Below are 13,744 nucleotides of genomic sequence, written 5' to 3' on the forward strand. Positions count from 1 at the left end.
ACCATCTGCAAGGCATTTACTTTGTCTTTCTTGTTTGGGGGCTCTAATTTGTGTTATTTTTAAATAGAGTTGTCTGATAAGGTAATTTTGTTCTTTCTGTTTGTACAGTACATCTACTTGGGGTAAATTAAAACACAATTTGAGACTAAAATGGCAGAGCTGGCAGAACACTTTTAAACCTAATTTAACAATTATGTCAAGAAGAGAGACAAACATGAACTACCTTGTTTTAAATGCATTCAAACAAGGGTAGAAAATGGCCAGCATTTTACAATAATTTAAAATAAAATCATGGAACACAAAGTTCATGGTTATTTGGTGTAATTGTTCAGAGCGAGTAAATAAATGAAGTGCAACGAGTGCTGAGAGTAGAAGCTCTTATTGTGGGCCGCTGCTAACAGCTTGCTGGTGTGAAAGGTTCTTAAGGGAACATACTGTAATCCTCCATGTGAGGCCCCTCAAAAGCCTGCTAAGCATTTTCCAGTTCAAGGACAAGATGCTGTGATTACTCCATGATGCCTTAAACATGGAGAGATTGTATAGTTTAATATGTTACTGGCTGAGGCCCCTAAAACAACCACCAAAACCACACACCTAAGGTATAATAATATATGTTTTGAATGTTATATAAGTGGTTATACAATATTTCTTGCTGCTTACCCTTGTCATCCAGGATCACTTGTCTCCTTATCAGCTGAAATGAAAAGTAGCAAGTCTGCCTCTGTGGGGGAATCACACATAAGTCACTTGTTCTGGAAAACCCATTTTTGATTCTCAGATTTCCTGGTTGCAGTCATGGTTAGATTTAACAGAGTTTAAAATTTGAGAGAATGACTTAGTTAATCAAAGGCATACAAACATCTGCTAAAGTCTTGTCTAATGCTAGTTTTCCTACTTTCCACCCAGTTCCCATGAGTGGTACTGCAAAATGTACATTTTAGAAAGTCTTTCTGGCTTAATTCTTTACTAAAGCTTGTCAGTGCTGTTTGCAAAGTCTTGCAGCATGAGCTACACTAAAAAAGTCATTTAGATCATTCAATATTTACTATTTACTATTTAATCAATAAGCTATCCTAGTCATCCTGTATAATTGCATTTAAAAATCACTTGTTATTTTGTATAATTGTAAAATTATACAAAAGCTAGTTGACATTTAATCATTTAAGGCAAAATATATTTTATGTTTAACACAGTCCATGACTGTAGAATGGCTTTCGTTTTGCCATTGTGTGACAATTAGTTTTTAATCATTAAGCAGTTAAAAAAAAAATTAATTTAGATTATGCAAACTCGGTAGCAACCCCTTTAGCCTTTGGATCTACTGAGCAGTGGAAAGAGCAAAGACCCTGAGCCAAATAAATATGTTTAGTTATGCATTACAGTTTTAATGCATTTAAATTTTACTGCAATATGTTTCAGATAGTAACAGGGCCATTAGTAATTTATTTTATTCTATAGTCTTCTATGTAATTATTACTCATATAATTATTCAAATGTGATGTGAAATGCAATACGCAGTCAAGTTCAATTACTGACCCGTGACAAAGTGATTTTAATTTACAGGACCTAATATTCTTATCAGAAATGATAGATTTACATAATGTATTATTCAGCCTACATGAATATCCTTCCCAGAGGTCTGTTCTTTTATCGAGCTGATAGATCTTCAGCCATGTCCTTTGTAGGTGCAGGTGCACCTAATTCATTTTTTGTTAGAAATAATTGCTATAATTTGTGGTTAACTGTGGTCTGTTCATTAGACTAGATAGGATATTAACTCTACAACCAACAACCATAAACAAACAAAAAACACGACAGCAATACAAAGGTAAACAACCAACGAAGACCATTAGCACAAACTGAGTCATTAATTTGCAACACAAGTCACATGATGGTATAATTTAGAGCCCACCATGCTACTATGGTACTGTTCTTTTATCCTCTGCTCAACTGTTAGCTTTAGCCATTTGATATTAATGCTCGGACGAATATGAAAATATGAAAAGCCAAATCTAATATTTGCTGAACAAATGCAATCCGTGGTTATACATACATTCCAGTGATAAAATAAATAAATACAAAAACAATTAGAGAGGAGCTTTGTTGTTTTTTCCTTCAAAAAAAACATGTAAGTTTCTTTTTAATGCCAATACATGATGGGTGTCTCTCTCACTCCTAATGTATCATATTATTAGTTGACATTGTAACTTTTAATCCTGTAAAATTTGAATCATGAAATAAAAGCCAGAAAATTCCATTTAAAAAAAAAAGACATGTTTATGGGGCCTTATTACAAATGCAAAAAAAAAAAAAAAGTTAGGGATGCACGACATATGGTCTTTCACAGATATCTGATATGCCGATATAAAACAATTCATTTGGCCAATACCAATATCGATATATACACTTTTTTTTCCACCTTATTTTAGCAGTCATCATGTCTCTTCTGTAGCAGAATTAACATTAACATTATGCATGCATTTATTGTATACAGCCCACCAGCAGATGAAGACATAAAATACAATGCTTTTCAGTGTATGTAACATTCATCCATTATGTAAAATAATAAAAATACTTCAACTCAGGGTTGATCTTTTTACATGTTTACTTTGTCAATGAAAAGAAGGAAAATCAGTTTGTGATATCAGCAGAAATCAGCATGTTGGGGAATTCCAATATTTCACTTCAAAGCCATATATCCATGGTATCTGGTGATACCGGTGACGTGTCGATATTATCCTGCATCCCTAAAAAAATATATTTTGAAAAAATCATTTGAATATATGGAAATCATTTTGTATCATATTTGATACAGATTTTTTCACATTTCACATTTTTTCCAAAACAGGAACGTCTTTACCACCTTGTAAGTGCATTGCAGTTGGCAGTAAACAAGTTTCTTTCCTTTTTTAGCCAAAGATGGACTTAATATTTCCCACAGAAGAAATTATTCAGAAAGCCATCCATGAGTGCACAAGATCTCTAGTTTGTGGTTGTAAAGTTTCATGAGACTGTAACTATCCTTGAGGTCACAATAGCTAATTTCATAAGTGAGGTCAAGTTTTAAATCAGTCTCACTAATTGCTACCATTAGCTGACACTGCTAGCGGTCTTGCAAGTTTGTAAGGGTCAAATACCTTTAGGACTACATTTGATACATACGTCTTCAACCCAATTTTACTACATAATGAGCAACAAAATATTAGGTAATGATGATAGTAATGATAATATTGAGTTGCTTCAATCAGGTAAATTTCCATAGTGAAGTATAAGTAACAATATAAAAGTCATTCTTACCGTAACCTTTTTAAAATGAGCAACGATTTCCCTGTAAAAAATCTGCAGGTAGGGTCAGGATGTGGGGGCAGCCATCTTTGTTTTTGTACTCAAAGGACATACTTCGTCCACCAGAGGGCAGGTGACGTGTCCGATTGCATACAGCTGGATTTTCAGAAAAGTATTGTTAATGTGGATGACATGGAGGTTGCAGAAAGTCACGTATCAAATATACAAAAGGCATTATAAATGCATTCTGGAAGCCGTTTAGGTGTAAAATCTTTTAAATAGCTGTGCTCTCAACACCTTACACTCACGAATAACCGGGTTAAGATTTTTTTTTCCGGTCCGCTTTGAGAAACCTTTGCTTTTCACCTAAAGAATCAATTAAGTGATCAATAAAATATTTTTTATCCGCTTATGCAGGGTCAGGTTTGAGCATGATGTACTAACAACAAATAAAATCTAAAACCCAAGTCCTCACCCACAAATAGCTGCACGATGAAAACTGACGATATTATTGGCGTCATTTGTTTCCGCTTGCTTCAAATGGACACACATGGAGTGGTTAGTAATGCAGGGCCAGCTGTGCCTCTGGCCACAGCATTGGCATCTTTCTTCTTCAAATCTTCACTTCAAAGTTCCTCCGTGACTGCAAAGCCAGATTTGGCATGCCACAGCAAAAACATGATAAATATACCAGTAACGATAAGATGTCAGAGTTTTGATGTGATATCTTTGCACATCATCATCAGGAGTCATGTGAATTAACCTGATGCAGCATGTCATGCATTCTTTGGTGTGATTTGTGTAAGTGTGAGCATGAACAATGAAAACATGCAGGGCTACTTCCTATCCCGCTGTCGTCTTTGCACATCATAGATAGAGCTGTAAATGTCGCTGAGTTCAGAGGTGATGCCATCTGCTGTGACGCTGAAAGTCTGATGATTCATGGTTGACACGAGTCACAATGTCATAAATGATTGATTCATAAATGCACAGAAACGGATAAGACATTCCGATTTCTGTCAGAAATGTTTCTGAAAATGCATCAAAGTATAATTATTGATTGGCCTACAGTATAAAGTATTAAGTATCTGAGGGATCTCTGCGGCTCTCTGATGTCTGTCTGACACACTGAGACAAGGCAAAACATAAAAAATTAAAAAAGCTTCACGTTGTTTTCAGTGTTCTTTTCATTGAAAAGTCCCTCGTCTCCTCCCTGCCAGCATCATTTTGATCATCTAGGCTCTCTCTCAGATGAACAGTCTCTGGTTTGATCCCTCCAACATTTCTGTATCGTGCCAAAAATATCCATTAAAAAGGTACCAGACCCCTGCTTAGCCATTTCTGGGAGTAAGTGAGCCTAAATAAAACAAAACAAAACATAACAAAAACAAAAACTTGTAGACTCTGCTGAATGAAGCCATGCTGTGATAAAAAGTCACATTACATTAAAGGCCCCATGTGTAGGATTAAGGGGGATATATTGACAGAAACTGAATATATAATAAGCAGCCTTTCAGATCCACCCCTCACTCCTCCACAGCTTCAGCCTTTTTTTCCCAGATATGGTCACTTCTGGTTCCAAAAACACCAATAGGGCAACAGCCAAAATACTGAACACAAACCTCCTAAGGATATCTTTGTTCCCTTATTATCAAGAGAAAAAAACAATCATAAAAAGTATCACTGCATTTGCTGCCAAACCATTGCCTCACTATAAATAAAAATATTTTTGGTCAAATTCCCAAACAATTATGGAGATTAACAGACCATTGCCTTGGTTCTGTTTTCTTTTCTTTTTTTTTTGTGCTTTGGTTGTTTATCAGTTTGCTTATTATAAAACAAAAATCACCCTTCATTCCAATTTATCTGAATAAAATGCCCTGTGTAAAAGTACACCAAGTTTTTTTGTCATCATACATCATGCATGTTGACATGATATAGCTTCGTGTCAAAATGTAACATTTGCATTCTCATTTATGATAAATGCACTGCTTGCTGTTTTCTCTACAAAGTAATGCACATAATATAGAAACATTTGAAATAAATGAAACATGACTTCCTTTTATTTACGTTGTTCTAATCATATTATGAATATGAATGATCCATAGCTCATCACTGAACCTCAAGGGGTTTTAATTGAAGAGTGAAACAGCTTCAAATTAATTATTTTAATGTCGCTAAGCTGAAGACAGAGAAGGTGAAGGTTGAAATAGGAAGTTATGATAATTTTGTTCAGCTGTGACGCAAAGAGATTATTATGCGTTAATGGCGAGTTTCCTCTCATTCGCATATTAATCATAATGGAAGACATGCCAAATTAGGCCACTGGAGAGGGCTTATGCAACTTATTTTTCAAAGCAACTGTAGCATCTGCTCTTCATTGATGAAGTGTATCCTGATTCCAGAGAGACATACATTTTCGTTCCAGCGGAAGTAGCTGTGATTTTGTTTGTCGGTATCTTTTCTTTCCAAGTAATCTAAATAATTTATAAGATCACTTATATAAGTTAACTTTGTGCCAAAGCCACTTTATTGTGGGTAGCCCTCAGGTCCTATAGAGCCTCAGGTCAGCAGGCAAAAAAAAGTTTATGCAGCATTATCACCAAACAGAGGGATTTCAAAGGGACCTTGATGTGATAACTGTGAGGACTGATGCTGATTACATGTCACTCTAAAAAGACACACTAATGGTGGCATTTTCTTTTTGTTATTGGTGCAATTTCATTCCTTTCATAATCCTAATTACTTCCTTTTTATAGACAGAAAGTATTTCCTACAACTACAAGCTTTGAAGTTTTTTTACAGATCTATTTTAGACATGACCTTGACACAACCTTATTAGTCTAGTGTGTAGGATTTAGGGGGATATATTGGCAGAAACTAAATATAATATTAATAAGGATATTTTCGTTACTTTATAATCACCTGAAAAAAGGGATTGCTGTGTTTTGGTTTACCTTAGAATGAGCCTTTTAAATCTACTGGTCCTCTTCGACGGAGTCCACCATGTTGTTTCTATAGAAGCCCAGAATGGACAAACAAAACATTGGTTCTAAATAGAGCCATTCGCATTTCAGCATCAGCCTACCTTTAGTTTTCCGACACACTCGACACATGGGAGAAGTTTCAACTCTAAAACCTCACTGTTAGATGCCTCTAAATCCAACACACTGAACCTTTAAAGTGTTATTTCTGCTAGCCTTAACATCAACATCTTTAAAAGTACACAGCAGCAGGTCTTTACTTGCTAATAGGTGTTATATCTATCTAATGAAAACTGTGAGCACAGTTGCTTGTTTGACATGTTCTTGTTGAGAGGAGGTCTCTCAGGTGGAACAAATTGAATTTTGTTTATATTCTGTCGGTGTTAGCTGCTGGTGTAACACTCTTTGACCAGTGGACTAGAAAGTCAATTTCAAAGGGAGATGTAATCTGTTAATTTATGCAAAACTGTGTCCTCTGTGTAGCCATCGCTATGACGCTGGTTCCTAATCCTTTAAGGGTAATCAGAGTGCTGACAAAACACTCTACATGTAAACCCCATGATTATTAAACACTTTCTCTGCTGCAGTTTCTCCATCAAGTGGCAACATAATGAACTACAGACTAGTACACACCGTAAAAATTAGTGCTGTGATTATGAAGAGTCGGTTTATTTTGTATTTGCGAATGCCTGTTTTTTTTTCTTTCAAATCTTTCTCTTCTTCACTTTGATCAGCTCCCACTGAACCATCCATTATTTAAGAACGTAAACATAGCTTTTTCATATTTCACATCACTTAAAACTTGTTTGTTGTAGTTACTGACGTTAACTACTTGGCACTTGCAGTATCCTTGTTTAAAGTGTCTATATCTGTATAAAATGTTTCAACAGTAATGACAATTTAAATCCAGCATTAGATGGGAATTTACCTTTTTCACATTGTCCATATATTTAAAAGCCTTAAAAAAAACCCACTGTCTCACGCAGATTCTTTATATGACCAACAAAGTCATACACACACACAATTTTAGGCTCAAGTGAGGCTATTAGTTATTTACACAATAGATTTCTGCATTTCTGTTTTGCACACTCTTTGAGTGTGCAAAACTCTCTCTCTTACTTGAGGCTTTGTTGGAAAAAGGTGACATCACCATGCACCAATCAGGATTAAGCAACATTTATCAAAATGTTGTGAAAGTTGTGGGATTTATTGCTTTTATTTCTTGGCACTGTCAGTCAATACTGAGTTTCTTAGTATTAAACTTCTAATATCAACTACTGTAAGGATGTTTTTCTTCTCAGATAGCTTAAAAGGGACAGTTCAACCCCAAATCTGAAATACATTTTTCCCTATTACCTGTGGTGCTATTTTATCGATCAAGATATGTGTAGGTTGCAGTGTTAGGGATAAATAATAAAATAAAAAATAAATAAATACATAAATAAATTTAAAAACTCAACAGCAATGTCTCTTTCCAGATATCATGACCTGGTTCTTTCTACTGTACTACACCCGTACCCCCTATCACAGGGCAGAAGGAAGTGTGCATCTACTGCTGGCTCACTTCGCTAATGTTACAGCTCAGCAAAGTAGGACGTCACTAATGTTCACATCTCACGCTGCCACAGCGTAAAGCCTCTCATCCATATACAGATGAACGCTCACACCAAGGCCAATAACTCCAACACTTGGCACCTCACACCAAAATAATCTTGACTGGTAAATCGCACCACAAGTAAAAGGAAAAATATGTATTTTTGATTTTGTTGTGAACTGTCCCTTTAAGTAATATAACTTTTAAATACTTTGAAACCAGAGAAACACTTAGAAACTTAGGTTTTTGAAGTATGGTCAGTTTAAGTGACAACTAAGAAGATGCTTCCATTACATTACCTATTATCTCTTAGACTTCTAACATGTGATTCACGTTTCTATAATAACTTAATTCCAGATTCTAACGCCACAAATTAAAAAAAAAAACAACTCACCCACAATATCAATTTCACAGAGCAATAATGGTTTTATTTGGATGCATGGGTTTTCAACATCCAGTCAGTGGTATGGTGTACATTACATCACAGGGTTTCAACCAATCAGACACTCATCAACAGACAGCATCACTAGACAAACAATTAAAGAGAAGTTAAACAGTGTGACAGCAACTCACACTCCGGTCCACACAACACAGTAGTCTGCTCTCTTACTGTGATGTCCCTTTTGAACATTAACTTACAGTCTCCTCATGCCAGCAGACCAACAGTATTAGCCATTTCAGCATACATTCCAGGAAAGAAAAATGTCTGAGTAACATCACATGTAGGGAGAAGGACAGCGCACCAGGTGCTTTATAACCTCTGCAAAAGGAGGGTCCACATCAGTTCTGCTGTTTCCAACAATACTGCAATGAAGGGAAGGAGCTAAATGGCAAGTTACGGCTCAACCACAGCACAGGCAGTTCACACACAATTAAAAAAGAAATGGGGGAAATATTCTGAGATGATTCTCCAGAACGTCACCAGCAGATACAGTAGTTCCTATTCTTCAGCAATCACCCCAAAAACAGACGAGCATTTCATGATGATTCTTTTGTAATTCATGAGAGGAATATCTTTACACCATGTATTCCTTGTGGCGGTTTGACAACTGAGTAGCAATCGAAAGTAAAGCTAAAAAAGCAACAGTTTATCATCAGTTTATAATAAACATGACAACTAATAGACAACATATCACAGTAAAAAAAGTAAATATAAAAGTCCAATAAAAATTGATGTTGTGCACAAAAGGCACTCAAATTTCCGGCTCCACTTACACAAGTGTCTATAAATAAAAAAAAAAAAAAACACAACAGTCTAGTTAAATAGAACGATGATAATTTCACCTTTTTGAAATTGTGTGCTTTCTTCGTATTTCATACACATACACTTTTTTTTTTTTTTTTTTTTGTATCTTCATAGATTTCAGGTGCAAAACTGTAACCAGGACAGACAAAGAGAACTATATGGATGAGCTCAGTGATTGTAATATTAGCTCCAGATCATAATGCCCATGTAAAGGTGACGGTATCCACTGGTACATCACATAGAGGCAATACCAGCAGGAACCAGCAGAGGACGTGAGTGCACTGTCTAAATGCTGTATTGCCTTTTTTTTCTGGCTGCAGGATCTCTCTGCTTTTAAAAATCAGTCCATTGACAACAAGCAAACATATTCATGTATCTCACTGCAGAATACAGACCGACTGCAGAGTTGACAGTGGAATCAGAGCCTGGTTTACATGCTAATATTTAAGTTTATTTTACTCAATCAAGCATTATTCTTTTGCATTGCAATTTTAGCAACTGCTTAACTCATCATTCCTAATCCCTTTAAATGTTAAGGCCCATTTCTTTAAAAAATAAAAAAAAAAAAAAATCCAATATTGAATTAATTTGTGCGTTTTACCAAGGCAAGGCACCACATACAGCCATTGTTTAACTGCCGCAGAGTATGAGTCAGACATTACAGCGCAAAACATGCAGAACAGAGCAGGCTCTTTGGGATGCGGATAACAAGGTCTCTGGACACGAGCTGCCAGAATGACGAGAGGTACAGTAGATATAAACACTGAAACGTTCTCTATTTAGTTTGCTTCCAACTGAAGTCAGAGCATGACTGTTAGCTTTCATCAAGGACAAGAAAAAAAGCAGGAAGGAAAGAAACTGAGATAGCTGCGATAACAGTATGTCACAACATCGACTTCTAAGTTTCCTCTGGGGTGAGCATCACATTTCGAATTTTGAAAGAGGAACTGTCAGAGGGTACTTTTCCATCCATATGTCTTACGCAATAATAAAATCACCCAAATTAGACATGAAGTGGCAACAGTTCAAGTTTTTTTTGTGAAAATGGGCGAGTGTGTCGAAAACAGAGAAAAAAATGTATTCAGCTTTTGTTGTCCATTCAACAAGATTCAGTTTTTTACATTACAGTTACCAAATGCATCCTAAGCACACAGGACAAGATTTGAACTCTATTTTACACAGTTAAAGAGTACATTTTTGGAGCTCACTGAAGATGATTAAAAGGTGGTTTGTGATCTTTACCATTCACAGCCAACCCGTTGCCTTTTTTTGTATTAGCCTGTACAAGATTTAACACTTAAAAAAAATTACTAGCTATATTTTATGTACAGGTTTACCACAGGATTCCTACATTAGTTGATGCATTAGTTTTCTGCTTTTCATATACAGGACATAGAAAAAAAAAACAGGGAAGCAGACGCGTTGGGTCTGCCCACAGTCTGACCGTACGTGATGGTGGAAAATTGTTAAGTTCTGATTAGTAATGTGTCAGAGATCTTCATGCCATGATGCTTTTATCGTCAGCAGGGATGACTTCAGGTACAACATCTAGAGTACCACACACTCGGGCTGCACAATTAATCGAATATTAATCACAATCATGGTTTTGGCTTTGCACGATTAAATGAATATGACTGGCTGCAATATTGACAGCAGCGGTTTTGTTTCCATGGAAGAAGCACTAAATTCACATGAACAAGTCTTTTAAGTCTGATTTGATGCAGAGATTTGTTAATTAGCAGCAATGTAGCACAAGGTGAAAGTGCTCCTTTGATCCAAGTTTGGGTGAAAACATTTTGTACAATTTCTTCTAAGAGATGCCCTAAATTCAGCTAAAAAAAGGAACCTTATTTTAGTTCTTATTTCAATGCAAACATCAATGCATTAGCAGAAATGCAGCAAGACATTAAATTAAAAGCAGTGCTGTTTATTAAAATTAAAAGTGCAATAAAAATATTTTTTCTTTAAAAACAATGAATAATTGTGAGAAATAATAGTGATCTCAATATTGGTCAAAATAATAGTGATTATTGTTTTGGCCATAATTGTGCAGCCCGACCACACAGGTGGCAGATTTAAAATACCAAACTGTAAGATCCCCATGTAATAGTTTGTCAAATATTTAGACAACTGAAACTGCTTTTTTTTAGCCATCAAAATTTGGTTCACACTCATATTTTATGTTTACAATGATCATTTGAGAAAAACCCACATCATTAAAATTTTCTCAAAAATGCAAGTCTTTAACATTTTCCGTATTTTCTCCAAACTCTACATGCAGAAGTATATAATCTCACTAAGTTGTTACTTTGCTGAACATCCACTGTATTATAGTACAAACAGAAAGCATGGTGACTTCAAGTAAGTTTGTATGTACAGCCATAAGGCCTGCGACCTAAATGGTAACCAGACATGATATTTTAGCCTGAATGTTAACACCCGTCCTGATGAGGTGTTTCACCCACATCAGTAGAAGTGAGTGAAACATCAGCTGGACGACATGTGCGGAGTGGAAAATAAATGTCACACAAGTATTGCTTCACTTGCATTCATTGTATCTCTGAAACGAGAAATGGCCACAGATTTTCTTATTGAAACTGAGGTAAAACTGAAATACGTGTATTCTTAATCAAGTTTCAAAGAGAGTTGAGCTTTACGCTATCACACCTCTACAGCCTCTTCCACCGCTTTATCACCATGGTAACAAATTGTAGGCTTGCTTCAAGAGCTTCCTGAATATATGAATTAAGTCAGGCAGAAAACAGAGAAAAAAAATATCCATATCTGCTTTTCACACATCAGCACTCATTTCCATCAGCTTTACCCTGAAGCTTTTCAACCTTCCCATCCAGCAGATTCCACCTTTGCTACATGGTACCAGATTTATCTCCGGCATCACTGGGCGTATTCATATTAGAACCAGCAGCCGTACTGTTACTTGGAAACATCTTCTCAGTGGGAGTTACGGCAGGGCTGCCGACCCCTGAGGAGCTGGAGCTGCTTGAGCGGTGCTGGGTGGGAGGGGGGCGCACCGGTCTCATGGGTGGGGGGCGCAGCTGAGCCCCAGCCAGGCGGGCGGAGAGGGCGGGTTTGAAGGTGGTCATCATCTCAGAGGTGGAGCTGCTGCTGCGGCGCATGGCTGCATCCGGGTCACGGATCATGATGGTGTGCAAAGGACTGCCGGGCTCGGAGCTAACTGGGTTCTTCATGGGTTCCAGGGTGTCCAAAACCACGTCGGGAGCCTGCTTAACTGTGTTCTGTCGCTCCAGCTCACGGAGCTCATGAAGTGCTGTAGTCATCGTCTTCTCTATGTCCTGGTAGAGAAGAAGATGAAGATGAGGAGAAGAGAACAATAACAGCAGGTCAGTGAAACATGTAGCATTTAAAAACAACATTTAAAGCTCTGTTGCAAGTGGAGCAAGAAACTCTGGAGAAAGATGGCTGACTGCTGACAAACCACAAACCAAAAGCTTCGATACTCAACTATCTTTCTCCAAAGTAACATAAGGCACAATTCACATATATTAACATTATTAATATCAATTGTCAAATAAAGAATGTACAGGGTAAGATTTAGTCTATACTGTTAAACATTTTACTACAATTTCCAACATCTCCAGACATAAACTGGTTTTCTATTAATTTCTGCAAACTTGAAAACTATTATGTAATCCATCATTATCAATTTCAAGTCAGCAATAACTTGTCAATGTTAGATTATTGTTGCATTACAGTATTACTATTGTAGTTTTATCATATCATATGGAAACCAAATTTAGATTGTGAAATTTTAGATTAACTTTAAGCAATTGTATTTTTTTTTTTTCCATGTAAGAACTATTTTCTTTCTACAAAATTCCCTCCAAACAAATCATCGCACAGAAGAAAGGATGCTGAGATTTCTGTGAATAGACATTTCTGTTGAGTTGTTCAAGTGTGTATTTTTGGCACTTTGAGTGATGTCTGGTTCCACTGTATTGGAGGAAAGGCAGACATCTCTACGGCTGAAATCTCCAAAACTCTGAAACTCGCACCAAAACAATCTATATTGATAAGTAGCACTGCAAGTAAGAGGACAAATGTGTATTTTTTATTTTGGGGCAAAATATCCCTTTAAGGAACATGATGAACATCTGATGTTTGGATTGTGTTTGAATCTAATGGACGCAGTCATTAGCTGATGAGGACCATTTGGTGCTGAACATTCAGAGCTAGTTATCTTGTTATTCAGTTCCAGGCCTCTGTGACCTTGAGGTGCGTCTATCTCCCAGCTGCAGTCTGACCCTGACATTTATTTCTGGTCCCAGCTGCTTCTCTCAGATTGACAGCTTCATGGGGGGGTCTGGCTCTGTTCTGACAAACCGTCTAAATCCTCTTAGATGCTATAATTGCCTGACACGTGTGGCACTGGAACCACTGAGCCGCCAAACATAAAGATGTAAACAAATTAAACCAAAAGAGACAACTTCTGTTAATATCATTTTTTAATCTTATTTTTTCATCAGTTTTTTGGGGCATTTTTGCCTTTATTTACTGAGGAAAGTGTAGAAATGGGCTGAGAGAGAGAAACGGGTATAACATGTAACAAAGGTCGCAGCACTGAAGTCATATTGCATTTGCTGTACCCACTCTTCT

The 13,744-nt window shown here is 36.6% G+C and overlaps 1 protein-coding gene across 2 annotated transcripts in view; it reads right to left on the reverse strand.

The window, feature by feature from the left end:
• Window positions 1–8,265: 8,265 nt before the first annotated feature.
• Window positions 8,266–13,744, reverse strand: part of srgap3 (SLIT-ROBO Rho GTPase activating protein 3) — a 75,576-nt gene continuing 70,097 nt past the window's right edge. For both annotated transcript variants that reach the window (XM_042504357.1, XM_042504350.1), the window contains exon 22: window positions 8,266–12,423. In XM_042504357.1, coding sequence (XP_042360291.1) covers window positions 11,977–12,423 — 447 coding nt within the window. In that variant the 3' untranslated portion in view covers window positions 8,266–11,976. The remainder of the gene's footprint in view (window positions 12,424–13,744) is intronic.

The sequence above is a fragment of the Plectropomus leopardus genome, chromosome 2, assembly GCF_008729295.1.
Source record: "Plectropomus leopardus isolate mb chromosome 2, YSFRI_Pleo_2.0, whole genome shotgun sequence".
Taxonomy (NCBI): Eukaryota; Metazoa; Chordata; class Actinopteri; order Perciformes; family Serranidae; genus Plectropomus; species Plectropomus leopardus.